At 38.9% G+C, this 16,303-nt stretch overlaps 1 protein-coding gene across 2 annotated transcripts in view; it reads right to left on the bottom strand.

Moving 5' to 3' along the window:
* Positions 1-16,303, bottom strand: part of SOS2 (SOS Ras/Rho guanine nucleotide exchange factor 2) — a 109,201-nt gene that overhangs the window by 61,766 nt on the left and 31,132 nt on the right. For both annotated transcript variants that reach the window (XM_056134293.1, XM_056134294.1), the window contains exons 2-4: positions 6,975-7,100; positions 4,739-4,873; positions 2,524-2,688 (exon numbers count right to left, since the gene is read on the bottom strand). In XM_056134293.1, coding sequence (XP_055990268.1) covers positions 2,524-2,688; positions 4,739-4,873; positions 6,975-7,100 — 426 coding nt within the window. The remainder of the gene's footprint in view (positions 1-2,523; positions 2,689-4,738; positions 4,874-6,974; positions 7,101-16,303) is intronic.

Here is a 16,303-nt window from a genome sequence, read left to right as displayed (position 1 = left end):
CATGGCTATGGTGAGTTGTTTTTGTGCTCTCTTTCGAGAGATTTATAATGAGTCTCTGGATCATGGCTGTTGATGGAATTATCTGGCACCAGCCAGAGGTGGCTTGTGGGTGTGACTGCCAAGTTACTGGGAACAGGGAGAGATGGAGGGAGGTAACCCATTCCCACCCACTTCCACTGAACCTGGAATTTTTAGTCACAAGTCCTACATACCTGGGTTTTCTGTAGAGGAATCCCATTTTCAAAATAATAAATAACTTGCCTATAATCACAGGCGATACATGTGGGATTTTATTTTATTCAATTTTTTTTGGGCGAGGGGCACACCTCAGTGGTGCTCAGGGCTTACTGTGGGCTCCACATTCAGGGATTACTTCTGGTGAGGCTTATGGAACCATACAGGGTTCCAGGGATCAAACCTGAGTCAGTTGCATGCAAGGTAACTCCCTTGCCCACTTTACTATCTCTCCAGCCCAATTGGGATTTTAGCCTAGATTAAATGCAAAGGTAGGGGCTGGAGCAATAGCACAGCGGGTAGGGCATTTGCCTTGCACGCGGCTGACCCGGGTTCAATTCCCAGCATCCCATGTGGTCCCCTGAGCACCCCCAGGTGTAATTCCTGAGCGCAGAGCCAGGAGTAACCCCTGTTTATTGCCAGGTGTGACCCAAAAAGCAATAAATAAATAAATAAATAAAAGTTTTTTTTTAAAAAAATAAATAAATGCGAAGGTATGCTCCTTTTTTACTATTATATATGTATTACATGTATATATGTATGCATATTATACACAAGGTTCATATATATGCTTACACACATATTTGACAATAAGATAAATCTAATAATGAAATACAAATATATTTATACATACAGGGACTTGTAGCACTGTAGTACTGTCCTCCCGTTGTTCATTGATTTGCTCGAGTGGCCACCAGTAACATCTCCATTGTGAGACTTGTTGTTACTGTTTTTGGCATATCAAATATGGCATGAGGAGCTTGCCAGGCTCTGCCATGTGGGCGGGATACTCTTGGTAGCTGGCCGAACTCTCTGAGAGAGACGGAGGAATCAAACCTGGGTAGGCTGTGTTCAAGGCAAACACCCTACCCACTGTGCTATTGCTCCAGCCATACATGAACTTGTAAATATAATTATAGTTCATGAACATATAAATATATTTGTATTTCACTACTAGATTTATTTTATTGTCATAAATATATACGTATGTTTGGAGAAGGGGGTTTGTTCCATATCCTACAGTTCTCAGGGGGTAACTCCTAGTTCAGGGGTCACTCTTGGCAATGCTGAGGATCAGTCATAGGCAAGACAACCACCTTAACCCAGGGTCAGGAGAGATGGCTTAGAGGTATGGAGTGAATACTTTGCATACAGGATACTTGGGTTCAATTCCTGGCATGGCACAGACCACGGGGATTAAGCACTACTGGGGATTGTACTCTGAGCCAGGAACAGCTTCTGAGCACCACCAGATAACAGTGTAGCCCAAAAACCAAAAAAGGGTTTAGAGGTCCAAACCAGGCCACATAAATCAGTTTCTAATGGTATAAGGCACAGAAATCAGTATTCTTTAAAAGCTTTCTGGTAATTCTGATATTCAGTAAAAGTAAAAAACCAATGATATGTACCACATCTTGCAGTCACATAAAATTTTTTTGATAGTTTTTTTTTTTACTGAATCACTGTAAGACAGACCCTTACAAAGCTGTTCATGATAAAGTCATATACCTTTGCCTCACTTATGTGTTCACCCTATTAAGTGTTCCTTGGGCTCCCCTTAACCAAAGTTAATCTCTTTCAAAGTTAATCTGTACTTCTGGCTCTATAATAATAACACCATATCATAATTACCTGTTACAATATTTGTATTTCCCATTAAAATAAATCATTTCTAATTTAGGAAACTGTCTTATTTAGTATTGTATCTTGAATATTCAGGAGAGTGAGTTAACACATAACAGGTAAATACTGACTTAAAAGGTAAGCAAAAAAGAATGTAGAAAGAGAAAACAAAAAGAGAAAAAAAAAAAAGACTCAGTTTCTCCCCTCAGTAACTTGCAGCCAGGAAGAAAGAAACAAGTAAGAATTATCAGAGGCTATTAAATTATAAAAGAATTAACTTTAGTATATTAGGCATTTCATTCTACCTATGCCCCATTAAATGATACTGTGAAACCAAGGTATGTTTTTTTAAATCCTTGTATTTAAAAATAACTGATATATTGTAATAATCTCTTTATAAAAATATAAAAATCAAACTATTTTTCTTATGTTGAGACTTTGAAGGTTTTACCCACATGTAATGGATCCTTGATAGAAAAATGAAAGATTCTTATGTCTTATATTTTAAAATTTGGAAATACAGTAATTGACAAAGTCAGTAGATATTTCTATTTTCCAGTACCAGTTATGCTAAGTCATTAAATATTTAAAATTATGACACATGTGAAAGTTGCAAACAGTCATATTTAAAATGTAAATAAATTTTAAATAGCTTCTGAAACTTACCTTATCTGCACACATTGAAACTTTAATGTCCTGCTGAGATATTTCATAATGTCGGATATTAAAAACATAATTACCAGCCAATTTCAATATGTCAGCTGAGATATACTCCAGTACAGCCACAATGTACAAGGCTACATGGTAGTCCACTTTGTACCCTAAAACTTCCTATGAAAAAATTTAACAATTTACTTCTGAGTAACAGACATCAGCTAAAATACTTTAAATTTTTATTTAACAAATTTGCTTATAATGAACTTTCTATATACCAAAGGTCTAAACTAATATCACATGATATATAATAAACAAGTAGTCACAGCATTAAGGGGTTTTTTTGTTTGTTTGGTTTTTTTTTTTTTTTTTGCTGTTGGACTCCCTTTCCTTTCCCCAACTATTATTAAAGAAAGTAGTGTGAGCACAGGTACATAAGGGCCAGGATGGAGTGGAAGTGGGGAGCTCCCAAGCAGTGATCAAAAGGCCCAGATACTTCTCTTAGCAATTCTTGAACTGAAGTAGATCTTCAGTGGCTGTGGTGGTGCTGCTGCTGCAAGAAACTGCCCAGGCTAGTGCTCAGGGGCATCTAGGGTCAGACCTAAAAATGCTTAGGGAGCCATGTGATGCCAGGGATCCAACTGGCATCAACTGCATGCAGCGTATGCATCTTTACCCCTGTATTCTCTATCACCTGCTTGGTTTTGTTTTAATGTGAGTCATGGCAAGAGGGGCACTGCTCCTGGCAACATGAGGCCACTATCATGTTGGGGAGGGAAAAGGAAAGGAATGTGAGCACACGTACACAAGATGACACCCAATGGTGCTCATATTTCTACACAGACCTGGGTCTGGAATTGAACTCAGGGTCCTGCACATTCCAGGTTCCACTCTTTTGAGCCATACCCACAGCTCCTCAAAGTTTTTAAAAGCTTTCAGGGGGAAGGGGACGTAGGGAGCCACACATGGAGGTGCTCAAGTCTTACTGCAGGTTCTGCAGAGAGATAACTCCTGGTGGGCTTAAGGGACCATATGAAGCGCCAGGGATATAACCTGGGTTGGCCGTGTGCAAGGCAAGCATCTTACTGTACTCTTTCTGGCCCCCATTGTTGTAAGCAATATCTAACAAATACATCTTTAGTGCCAAACAAGAAGAGGCAGTTCTAATATGCAGATCCTGTATTCAAATACGTTACTTAAAATATATAAGTTTCTGCTCTCTTTAAGGACTATGTTTCGACCATATCCCAAATTACAATATTTTTTCTGAAGAGGTCTAATGTACATAAGAAGAAATAGTTTTTAAACTTACTACTACAAAGTCATTGTCTACCAAGAGTTTACAGTAGACAAAATAATATAACCCCACCCGATTTTATAAGACACATTGAAAATGACCACATTAGATACAAATTAATTTTGGAGATCCATACCTAGTGGTATTCGGGGAATATTCCTGGTTTTGTACCCAGAAATGACCATTGGCAGTGCTCAGAGGAACCACATGCAGTGCCAAGGATTGAATTAGGATCTATGCAAAGTAAGCACATTTCCTCCCATACTATCTCTCTGACCCCAGTACAAATTAATTTTATGTTGGGGGACTAAGAAAATAAATTCAAATGATAGAACACATATCAAGTACCACCCAATCTCCAGTATCACAGAAAATGGCCCTGAATATGAGTACTGTCTGGGGGTTCCTATTTAAAAATGAAATTTTCTGAATGAAATTGTTTCTGATATATAATAGTTGAGAGTCATTGTCTCCTACAAAGAATCAGTCATAGGTAGAAGTCATCAGAAGATGGCATACAGGGTCAGAAAGAAGACTCAAAAGGTTAGTATACATGCTTTGCATGCAGGAGCCCTAGGACTGACCCATGGCACCTCATAATTCCCTGATAGCTACAACTCCAGAGTTTGAAGCAGCCACTGAGCCCCATCAGGTAAGGCATCAAACCAAATATCTTCTTTAAAAGAAAAACATACAAAAAAGAAAATGCTACACAAATGTATTTTTATTAATTTAAATATTATTTGAAAGGGGATCTGATTTTATCACTTTTATTCTGCACTGATATTAACAAATAAATGTATATATGCAAGTATATACATTTGCAGGTACACATCTTACCACAGATCATGCTAATATAAAGAGCATATAATTAGACCAATACTATAAAAAGTAGTGTTAAAAAGATTTTCCCTTTTACAAAAAAATTACCTTCAATGAGGGATGAATTTTGTCCACAGGCAGTAAAAGGGAGGGATTTCTTCGTTTTCGTTTCTCTATAGCAGATTGTGCATCAGCAATAGCCCATTTATCAATTGGATGAGGAAAAGTCTTTTGAACTCGTTCCTATTCAGATCATACCAGTACTGTTATTAATAGATGTGCCCATAAATTGAAAATTCATACATAATTAAACACTGTCATCAACTTAATCGCAGCAGATAATAGTAATGTATGTATTCTGAACCCTGTAGTAAATGAAATTGTTAAAAAGAGATCAAGAGGAGCAACAAATAGCCAAAGGCAACAGAACTGGAGAGTTGGTCTATAAAAGTAAGATTATCTCACTTTTTTAGATAGGGTTGGGGCGGGAAGGGAAGAATCCATGGGACACTGGTGGAGGGAAGTGATTTTTGGTGGTAGACACAGTGTTGGATTAAACGATCATTAACAGTATTATAAATCACACTGCCTCAATAAAAAGGGTCAGGGAGAGATCAACTGAACTATGGAGATTTTCCTAAATATTACAATGGATAAAGGACAAGGAACAGGGGCTGGAGCAACAGCACAGTGGATAGGGCATTTGCCTTGCATGTGACCGACTGGGGTTCGATTCTCAGCATCACATATGGTACCCAGAGAACTGCCAGGAGTAATTCCTGAGTACATGAGCCCGGAGTAACCCCTGTGCATCACCGGGTGTGACCCAAAAAGCAAAAAAAAAAAAAAAAAAAAAAAGAACAAGGAACAGTTTTTGGTTTGGGGGCCATGCTTGGCAGTGCTCAGGAGTTATTCCTGACTCTATGTTTAGGAGTCATCCCTGGAGGGTCTTGGGGAACCATATGTGGTTATAGGTATCAAGCCAGGGTCAAATGCATGCCAGGCAAGAACCTTATCCCTTTCACTATTTCTCTGGTCCCAAGTAAAAAAAGTTAAAACAAAATTTTAAGCATAAGTATGATCAATATTCAAATGAAAAGGTCAGGGAAATACCATACTGACAGATGACTGTCAGCAGCACAAAACTGTCACACCCAATTTTTAAGACTAAAAACTAATTTATAGCCTTTAAAAAAAGCATCACATAATGGATGCATTCCACTTTTTGCAAGAAAACAATTATTACAAAATCTGAAAAGATTATGCAGTGAGAAATGGTAGTTCAAAGGGTTTGTACACAGGCTTTGTATGGTGTACATCAGAGTTCTATCCCCAGCACTGCATGGTCCACCAAGTACTTCTAGAAGTAATGCTGGAGCTAGGAGAAGTGTCTGGGTATGAGCACCACTGGGTATAGTCCAAAAGACAAACAAAAGGTAGAATTAGAAAAAGGAAATAGTACTATAATAGTACTATAAAAACTAGCATGAAATACTTTATCAGAGACTTTACAGTAAGATTTTTAGGGTTAAAATTATTTACTGAGTTAACTCATTACTAATACATATTACACATTAGTAATGAGCTAACTTTTGCTAACTTAAGAGCTACATATGTAGAGAATTTTAAAAAGAAGGGATGGTATCTATTATTTCCCAAGCTTCAGAATACATACTGTAAGTAAACAAGTGAGTGGTAGAATTCAGACTGCATTAAGGAAATTGCATTTTCTGTTAAAAAGTAAGCCAAACTTTTTAGGTTACTACTAAAGTTCATCTAATCTTGAACTCAACAAGTAATTTGCATGGATTACTAAGAATTAAGGACAACTAACTGTAACTTGGAGTTAGCAGAATTTCTTATTTTAAAAATTATAGTGTCAACTTTTAGCATAGATGGGGGCCAGGGAGAGAATACAGAGGGTAAGGTGCTTGCCTTGTACTATGCAGCCAACCCCAGTTCAATAACCAGCACTGCATATGGTTCTCCTGCTACCACTGCCCCCAAACAGCATAAAACAAAAAATGTTGATTGGAAGCAAAATAATACAAATATTTCTAAAAAATATTCCCATGAAACTGAGCATGTTCACCAAAATGAGCACCAATTATTTTAAAAAGATTTAAAAAAAATAAATAATAAAAACATCCTTAAGATTTATACTTGTTCATTTTGAGGCAATATTTATGCACAATAAAATAAAAACATATTAAGTATAAAATTCAATGTCATATGCTATACGTTCTCAGGTTTCATGTACAGTCAATTATAATAACATAGCTTAGATGTAAAAATTAATTTATACAATAATCAGTGATTTTTGAAATTACAAATTAGTTTTTACCTCCACATCCTGAACAGTCCTTGGTTGAGCCATGCATAACTTATTAAGCAGCTGAAAAATCAGCTCTTCAATATAGTAGAGAGATTCTTCATTTGCTGAAAGATTGGGATGTACTTGCTCCTGAACCTTAAAAATCAAAGTTTCATTTTAAGTACAGCCAAAGTAACATTTATTGAAAAGTATTATAAATAATTAATAAAGGTTGGGCTGAAGCGATAGCACAGCAGGTAGGGCCTTGCACGTGGCTGACCTGGCCAACCTGAGTTCGATTCTTCCACCCCTCTCGGAGAGCCCAGCAAGCTACCGAGAGTATCTCGACCGCACGGCAAAGCCTAGCAAGCTATCCGTGAAGTATTCGATATGCCAAACACAGTAACAACAAGTCTCACAATGGAGACGTTACTGAGCCCACTCGAGCAAATCTATGAACAACGGGAGGACAGTGCTACAGTGCTAATAAAGGTTAATTAGAATGGTCGCGCAAATACAGACATTGTGACACTAGTTACTGTGTTAGGCATATCGAATATGTCACGGGTAGCTTGCCAGGCTTTGCAGAGCTGGTGAGATACTCTCGGTAGCTTGCCGGGGTCTCCGAGGGGGGCGGAGGAATCAAACCCGGGTGAGCCGGGTCGGCACCTGCTATTACTATTGCTCTAGGCCTAAAATATCAAAAATGTGAAAGAAAAATTTGTATCTACTGGTCTCTGTAAACTTTACTTAATCCTTAAAGCAGTATTTATTAAACACTTTAGAGCTCAACAAAAATTATACTTTACAAATTACTGAGTTACTTGTAACAAAGGCAGCAGATTATTTATTTAGCAATGTCATATACGCCTTATCTGTCCTCAGGTAGCTGTGCTAGGTCTTTTATGCTCTTTTGTTATTTTGCTTTTTTGCCACACAGTGCTGTGCTCAGATCTTATTCCTGGCCCCGCTCTCAAGAGATCACAGCTGGTGGTACTTAGAGGACCATAAGTGATGCTGGGGATTGAACCCAGGTCGGCTGCCTGCAATACAAGCACTCTACGTGCTGTACTATCTCACTGTGCACAACTATTACATTTCTTAAAGTTATAAACTAGTAATGCGAGTAATCAACTGGAAATAAATGAGAAATCAAGATATATAATATATAAATACTATATATATTTCTAGCATATCGTAGTCACATGTTGAAAGAATGGCAGAATCAACTATCATTTTAATTCCATTTCTGGGAATTTATGATTTAGTGTTCATAGACCTAGTAGAGCCAATTGTTAACTTTGGGGTACTATGGCTCCCCTGGAACAGTATAAAATACTTAAGGGCATATGCTTTTTGTTGGGGTGTTTGAGAGGAGAGGAGTCATTTTTTTGAGAGATTTTCATAGGGTTCAAAGTAAGATTATCATAATATCCTAAACTACAAAACAAGCAAAATATCTATTAAAATGGAATAATAAATTTTGGCATATTTATACAATGGAATATATAGAACAATAAGAAACTAGCAATATAAAATGTGGAATTAAGAATTGGAGCAATAGTACAGCAGATAGAGCGATTGCCTGGCACACAGCTGACCTGGTCTGATCCCATCAATCCATATAGTCCACTGAGGCAGCCAGGAATGATCCCTGAGCAAGATCCAGGAATAAGTCCTGAGCGCTGCTGTGTGTGGCACAAAAAATCAAAATAAAAAATGTGGAATTACCTTCAAAATAATTAGATTCCATTCACAAAGTTCAAGATCATACAAAATTAAATTTTGGTATGTCATCAAAGGTATCTAGAAGGTAAACTATAAACAGCAATGCAGTGATCAGCATAAAATGATCGTCTTCTGAAGTGTTCTATTAAAAAAGTTACGTGTCAATGTGCTGTTTTCTAACCTGATAATAGCTAAAGAGATGTTCCTTAAATTGCATATCTATGCCTAATGTATTTTCTGATGCAAATATATGTTATCATAGATAAGGTTTTAAAAGTTGTGGGTCAAAGACATAGTATAGTGGGTAAAGGAGCTTGCCCTGCAAGACCCGGGTTCAATCTTTGGTACCCCAAATGATCCCCGAAGCACCACTAGGAGAGACTGCTGAGTGCAGAGGCTGGAGCACTGCTGGGATACAGAGGCTGGGTGTTGCCCAAAACAAAACAAGAAAGAAAAGTTACAGAATCATTTAGAAAACAGAGCATCACAAGGGGAGTCAACCACACTTGGTGGCGCTCAGAAGCTATTCATGGCTCTGTGCTTAGGAGTGAACCCCGACAGTGTTCAGAGGACCAGGTGTGTGCCAGGAGTCAAACCAGGATTGGCTAAAAGTGATCACTTGTGGGGCCGGAGCGATAGCACAGTGGGTAGGAGATTTGCCTTGCTTGCGGCTGACCCGGGTTCGATTCCCGGCATCCCTATGGTCCCCCTAGCACCACTAGGAGTGATTCCTGAGTGCAAAGCCAGGAATAACCCCTGAGCATTGCTTGGTATGACCCAAAAAGCTTAAAAAAAAAGCAATCACTTGCAAGGAAGTGCCTTACACCCGTTCTATGTCTCTGACCCATGAAATTATTAATAAGTGAAAAGAGCACTCCTAGTCACCAGTACATTGAGTGATTTTTTTTTAATCAAAACACTGTATCCAAAGAGAATAGTCTACAAACTTAGAGCAACAGGAAGAAACAGTTCATATAAAAAGAAGCAAACATTAGACCAGTTCCAATTATCAGTATTAGAACCTAAGCGGCAATGATTTTTAACCCAGAAGAGCCTAACAAACTATTAATCCAAATATCATGGTAATGAGACCCAACAAGGCAAAAAGATTTTGGGGGGCAGGGGGTAGGGGTAAGAAAGAAAGACCATACCAAGAGGTGCTCAGGGGCTACACTTGGTTCTGTGCTCATGGACTACTGGTAATGCCATCAATGTTGGGAGCTGCAAATGCATGTTAGGAAAACGCCTCAAGCATTGTACTATTTCTCTAGGCCCCCATGGTTAAAAATTTTACCTCTCATATGCCCACACTCTCATTAAGCTTCAGTAGTTTTGTAGCACAGAGTGAAGATTTAAAAAGAAAAAAAAAGTATACTAAATGAAAGCACCAATACAGAGAGAAAAGTCAAAGACTGAATTCTCATAAAATGAAGGGGAATTATGAGAGTTCTACAATAGGCATAAAAGTCATCAGTTCAGGGGTGGGGAGTAGGGGGATTGGGGGTGGGGGGTGAGACACTGGGAACATTGGTGGTGGAGAATGGACACTGTTGAAGAGATGGGTACTCCAATTATTGTATGACTGAAACGTAAGCACGAAAGTCTGTAAGTCTGTAACTGTACCTCATGAGCTTCATTAAAAATAAATAAATAAATAAAAGCCACCAGTTTAGATCAATCAGAAACCTCTGAAAAAAAAACTGTTAGATGATAAAATTTAGGGAATATATCCCAGAGAGGCAAAAAAGTATAGTCGAAGTGACATCTGCACTTGTTTGTTCATTGCAATACTCTTCACAATAGCCAGAATCTGGAAAAAACCTGAGTGCCCGAGAACAGATGACTGGTTAAAGAAACTTTGGTACATTTACACAATGGAGTATTATGCAGCTGTTAGAAAAGACAAAGTCATGAAATTTACATACAAGTGGTACTACATGGAAAGTATCATGTTAAGCCAAACGACTCAGAAAGAAAGGGATAGACATAGAAAGATTGCATTCATCTGGGGAACATAAAGTAACAAAATAGGAGACTAACACCAAAGAATGGCCAAGATTAGTACCAGGAGATTTGCTCCATGGCTTGGAGGCCAGCCACACATGCTAGGGGAAAAGGGAGCTCAGATAGAGAAGGGAGCACCAAATAAAGTGTGTTGGGAGGATCCTCCCAGGATGGGAGAAGCATGCTGAAAATAGACTATAGACCAAATGTGATTGCCACCCATTGCCTCTTTTGCAAACCACAACACCCAATAGGAGAGAGAGAACAAAAGGGAATGCCCTACCACAGAGGCAGGTTGGGATGGGGGGTGGGAGGGATACTGGGATCCGTGGTGGTGGGAAATGGGCACTGGTGGAGGGATGGGTATTTGATCATTGTATAACTGAAACCCAAGCACAAAAATCTGTAAGTCTACAACTGTACCTCATGGTGTCTCACTAATAAAAATTAAAAAAAAAAAAGAAGAAAAAAAAGAAGATATATGTAATTGAGGGACAAATAGGTGTTTCTCTGTGTGTTAAAAACATTAAATCTGGGAAGAACAGATGTTACAGGCATTAAAGCGCTTGCCATTCATGCGGCTGACTCTGGATGAATCACAGGTACTGCATATGGTTCCAGAGTACTTATGATCTCTAAGCACTACCTGACGTAACCCCTAAATATGGAACTAGGAGAGCCCTGAGCACCTCCAGGTACAGCCCAAAAAAGAAAAAAATAAAACAAACCATTAAATTCTTATCCTCATGGTAGAAAGTTACCAGATGATATCCAGACAGAAAAATAAAGATACAAAATAAAAAAGCTGTAATGTAAGCATCATTTTATCCCCTTAAACATAAAGACTAAAGACTAGCTTTAAAGTAACATTGTCCTTAGGAAGTCACAAATTTTGTACACAGGGAGGTAAAACTATTTTTTATAAAAATCTTATATAGTAAGCATCTTTTTATTTGCATGTGTAATTTTAATAAAAACAAATTTGATCTGAAGTGAGGAAGGGGAAAAGAGGAAGAGGAAGAATGCATAAAACTGGAGACAGCAGAGACTACTTTTTGAAGAAATTTGGATAAGGCAAAATTTTTTAAGTTTTATAAGTTTAAGATGCAGTAAAGAATTCAAAGAGCTAACATCCAACAAACCTTTAGTGTGTGTGTATGTATATATATATATATACATATATTATAAATTTAAAATAGATTGTAAAGAAATAATTATTTCCTCCTACACTGTACTTCTTTCGAAGAAGTACTTCTTCAATGTGACAACACTTATATCTTGCCATACTATATTAATGAAAGCAGTATTTACTGGATTAATGAATTTCTACTGGATATTTGCTGGATTAGCAAAATTAAAAACTATATATCATTTTGTAACAAAAAACATTTAGATTGAAAATATAGCAATAGTTTATAATGCTGTTTTTTTAACATTCTACTCAGTGAAAATATTATGCATAGGATAAAATACTGGATTTTTCCCAATGACTATACCTTTAGTAAATAAACTGCAGAGCAACTTTAACAACTGAGTATCAACGTTTCTTATACCAAACTCCTAAAAGTCACCGAAGACATGAAAGTCATAAAAACAAATATACAGAGCCAGAATAGAGTGCAACGGATTAAGGTACTTGCCTTGCAGGTAGTCAACCTGGGGTTCAATCCCCAGCACCACATACCAACCCTTCCCAATAATGATCCATGAGCATAGAGCTAGAAGTCCTGAACACAGCTGGTTATGACCCCAAACAAATAAAACAAAATGTACGTACACACAAAGTATCAAAATCCCACCCATATTTATCAAGATGACAATGAAAGATAGCTATGCTTTGCAATTCCATAATGTGTACCATCTCAGCACCAAGGAGACAGTAAACATAAATTACCACTTACGAACAAACTTACCTATCATATTTTTCTGAAAGACTAGTCAGAAAAAGAACAATTAAAATAATTTTCAGTCTTTAACAGCAGATTAACAAGTCAGACCTGTATTTTAGTTACACCATATTTTCAAATTGCCAGAAGGTATTCCTTGCATATACTGTAAACAGAATAGTCACAATACTACAGATCTACATATATGCAGACAAAAGCATTCAATTTATTTCCTAATCTGATAGCCTAGATTCAACAAGTTTTAGAAATGTTATTTCATTTTGAAAAGCTGTATTTTTCAGTTCTCCATGTTTATAATTAAATGAAAAATATGGCTAGAGCAATTTGTTCAATCAACTAACTACTTATATTTCTGATATAATGTAGCAATAAGCAAATCTCTTTGGCTAAATAGTCAGACATTTATTTAAGCAGAATTTTTCATTCTATTACAAAGATTTCTGCAAAGATACAAATGTCTCAAACATCAATAAAGAATACTAGGAGAAAAAAATACTAGGACATTATTTTTACTATGAAAGAGGTAAAAATCAGAGCCCAGCATTTGACTCAAAGCACATAACTTGCACATATAAGGCGGCAAGGCTATGGGTTCAAGCTATCTGGGTTCAAACTGAAAGCACTACACGAACCCTTGAACCTCCTGGAATGAAGCACTCAGGGAAATGGCCCCAGACCCCAAAGGAACAGCAGATATGACTCCCACAACCGTACAAAGAGGGATTAAAATTCAATGTAAAAAGTAAAGGCAATAAATTTCATTCTGAAAATATACACAAATAAGTACAATATACTGCTGATAGAAATTTGAAGTCCTAAATAAATGAAAAAGATAAACTTTGGCTCAGAAGTGTCAATATTATTAAAAATGTCAATTCCGTGGCTTGCTCTTCAAGCCCGTGTTCTCCTTGAACACTATCTTGTCTCTTGCTTGTCTGTTTCTGTTTGCTTATTTCTTCTCTGAAGAAGACTTTGTTCTCTCTTGAATGCGTACTTTTCTTTTTTCCCTCCCCTCACATCTTTCTAAGTAAGTCTCAATAAAAACCTTTGCTTCACAAATAAAGTCAATTTCTCTCAAATCACAAAAATTATTAGTAGAAATTAATATACTAATTTTTAATTTTTATGGAAATACAAAGATGCTAGTTCAACTGAAACAACTGTGAAAAATAAACAAGGACCAGCGAATGGCTCAGTCTCTAACAAGCCTGAACCCTGAGTTCAATTACCAGAGCCACCAATAGTGTGCAAAACAAGGTCCTGTCCTGACAACCCTGCTCTGAGACCCAAAACTGTTGGTGTTGCTGTGACCAATGCAACAACAGGGGCTGAAGCAATAGCACAGCGGGTAGGGCGTTTGCCTTCCATGCGGCCAACCCAGGTTCGATTCCCAGCATCCCATACAGTTCCCTGAGCACCGCCAGGGGTAATTCCTGAGCTCAGAGCCAGGAGTTCCAGAACCCCTGTGCATTGCTGGGTGTGACCCAAAAAGCAAAAGCAAAAAAAAAAAAAAACCAATAACAAAACAGTACTGAAGATGGGCAAAGAGATTAATAAAACATAATAGGGGATTCAGAAATAAGACCAAACATATATAGGAGCTTTCGAAGAGATTTGAGTAGAAGTCATAGATAATCTTCTCCATTGCCGTTCTGGAGGATGTGATGGATCCATCAGGACGTCGGAGGGCAGTCATCTTGGTCTTATAGTTGGCGAAGGACAGGCGGGCGTTACGAATACTTTTTCCGGCTTCTGCCGCATCTACCAGTACTTCTGCTCTTCTCTCTTTGAGGTCTTCTTTGATCGCATCTCTGCACTGCTTTGCGAGCTCGGACGTTAGCTTGTGGTTGCCTGAGGCATGCGCCAAACCACGCTGGCGAATTAGCTCAAGAGTTTTCGAAGATAGGCGATTTTTTGTGGCTATCTCTCTCTTGGCGTTCCTCGCACATTCATGGAGGTGCTGAACCAGTCGATCGTATTCCTCGTCAATGTTGTCAACAATGGCATCTTCCCATGTTGCCGCAATAGTACCAAAGAGTTCCCAGTTGGTGGTCATTCTGGGAGTTCTCTCTTTGAACTTTGCAGCCCTTTCTCCCCGCTCTGTGAAGTAGAATTTTGCACGAAGGAGACGGTGGTCCAATCCCGTTCGAAATTTTGGGACAACAGCGACATCGGTCAGGCAAAACCGTCGATTGAATATGATGTGGTCTATTTCGTTGTGGAATCGTCCACCGGGAGACTCCCATGTCCATCGTTTAGATTCTGCCTTCTGGAACTGTGAGTTACCATGAATGGTCTTGGTCGACATGATGAACTCAGACAGTCTCTCACCCTGTTCGTTCCATTCTAGGCCATGGGTCCCGATGTGAAGTTCTTCAGCTGATCTTCTCCGTCCTATCTTGGCATTAAAATCACCCACAATGATCTTGTAGAAGGTGTGGTCTTCTTTATAGAACTTCTCTGGCTCCATGTAGAACTTCTCGATTTCTCTTTCATCATAATGAGATGTTGGTGCGTAGACAACGAAGATAGAAACTGCAGGCAGTGAGCCACATCTATTCAAATGTAAACGTCCGATTCGGGTTGTTAGGCATTCGAATGAATCAATGCTCTTGGCCAAGTTTGTGTTGACAAGGACACCAACGCCTCCAACACCTCTTTTATCGCATGTTCCGAGGAACAATTCTTCTCCAGTGTCGAAAATGGCATGGTGAGATTCGTGCCCTCTTGTCTCGGTCAGACCAATGATGTCGTACTTGATCATTCGCGCTTGTACCATCAGGTCCTCGATGGATGCATCTGATGCTAGCGTACGTGCATTGAAAGTACAGACGATCATTTTTGTCTTCCTTCGTTGTGGCAGCCTAGGTCGGCCTTGAGATTTTGTCGGCCTCTCCTTTCTCATCCTTCTCAGTGCTGCCATGTCGGTGAAGCCTTCAGGGTCAGGTGAATGAGACCAGTTGTAGTTACTGGTTTTGGCATATCGAATACACAACGGATAGCTTGCCAGGCTCTTCCGTGCGGGCGGAATACTCTCGGTAGCTTGCCAGTCTTTCCGAGAGGGATAGAGGCTTTTGGGGTGACCTCTAATCACCCTTGTAGGTGTTACCATATTTGAACCCTATCAAATATGGTGCGACAATTCCAGAAGATGGGTATTTAGTGTCTTATGATGTGTCGCACGGCCGCGGCCGCGCGGGTCTGAAAAGCGTCCTGGAGTGTGGCGACGGCTGGGTAGTGGAAGTAGTGACTTCTACTATTTGACTTCTACTCAAATCTCTTCGATAGCCATGTCCACTTGCCAACATACCAAATTCCACAGGATGGGTATGTCATTCCCAACGTTCTCCCTTCCGAAATCCGACATGCCATTTCGTCGGTAAAGAAGCAAACAGCACCTGGCCCAGACAAGGTCAGACCTGAACACCTGAAGAACCTGCCGTCAGTACTCATCAATACACTGGCTCGGCTCTTCACTCGCTACCTGTCTGAATGCAAGGTTCCGTCCCAATGGAAAACCAGCAGGACTGTACTACTGTTCAAGAAGGGAGACATCCATGACATTGGCAACTATCGCCCGATCTGCCTATTGTCTGTCATCTACAAGTTGTTCACTCGAGTCATCCTAAATAGGATTGGCAGAACACTAGATGAAGGACAACCATGCGAGCAAGCAGGGTTCCGCAAAGGATTCAGCACCATCGACCATATCCACACGAT

This window comes from Sorex fumeus, unplaced genomic scaffold (assembly GCF_029834395.1).
Source record: "Sorex fumeus unplaced genomic scaffold, SorFum_2.1 ptg000098l, whole genome shotgun sequence".
Classification (NCBI taxonomy): Eukaryota; Metazoa; Chordata; class Mammalia; order Eulipotyphla; family Soricidae; genus Sorex; species Sorex fumeus.
Note: the sequence above shows the minus strand (reverse complement) of the source record. Positions and strands in the feature narration are given on the sequence as shown.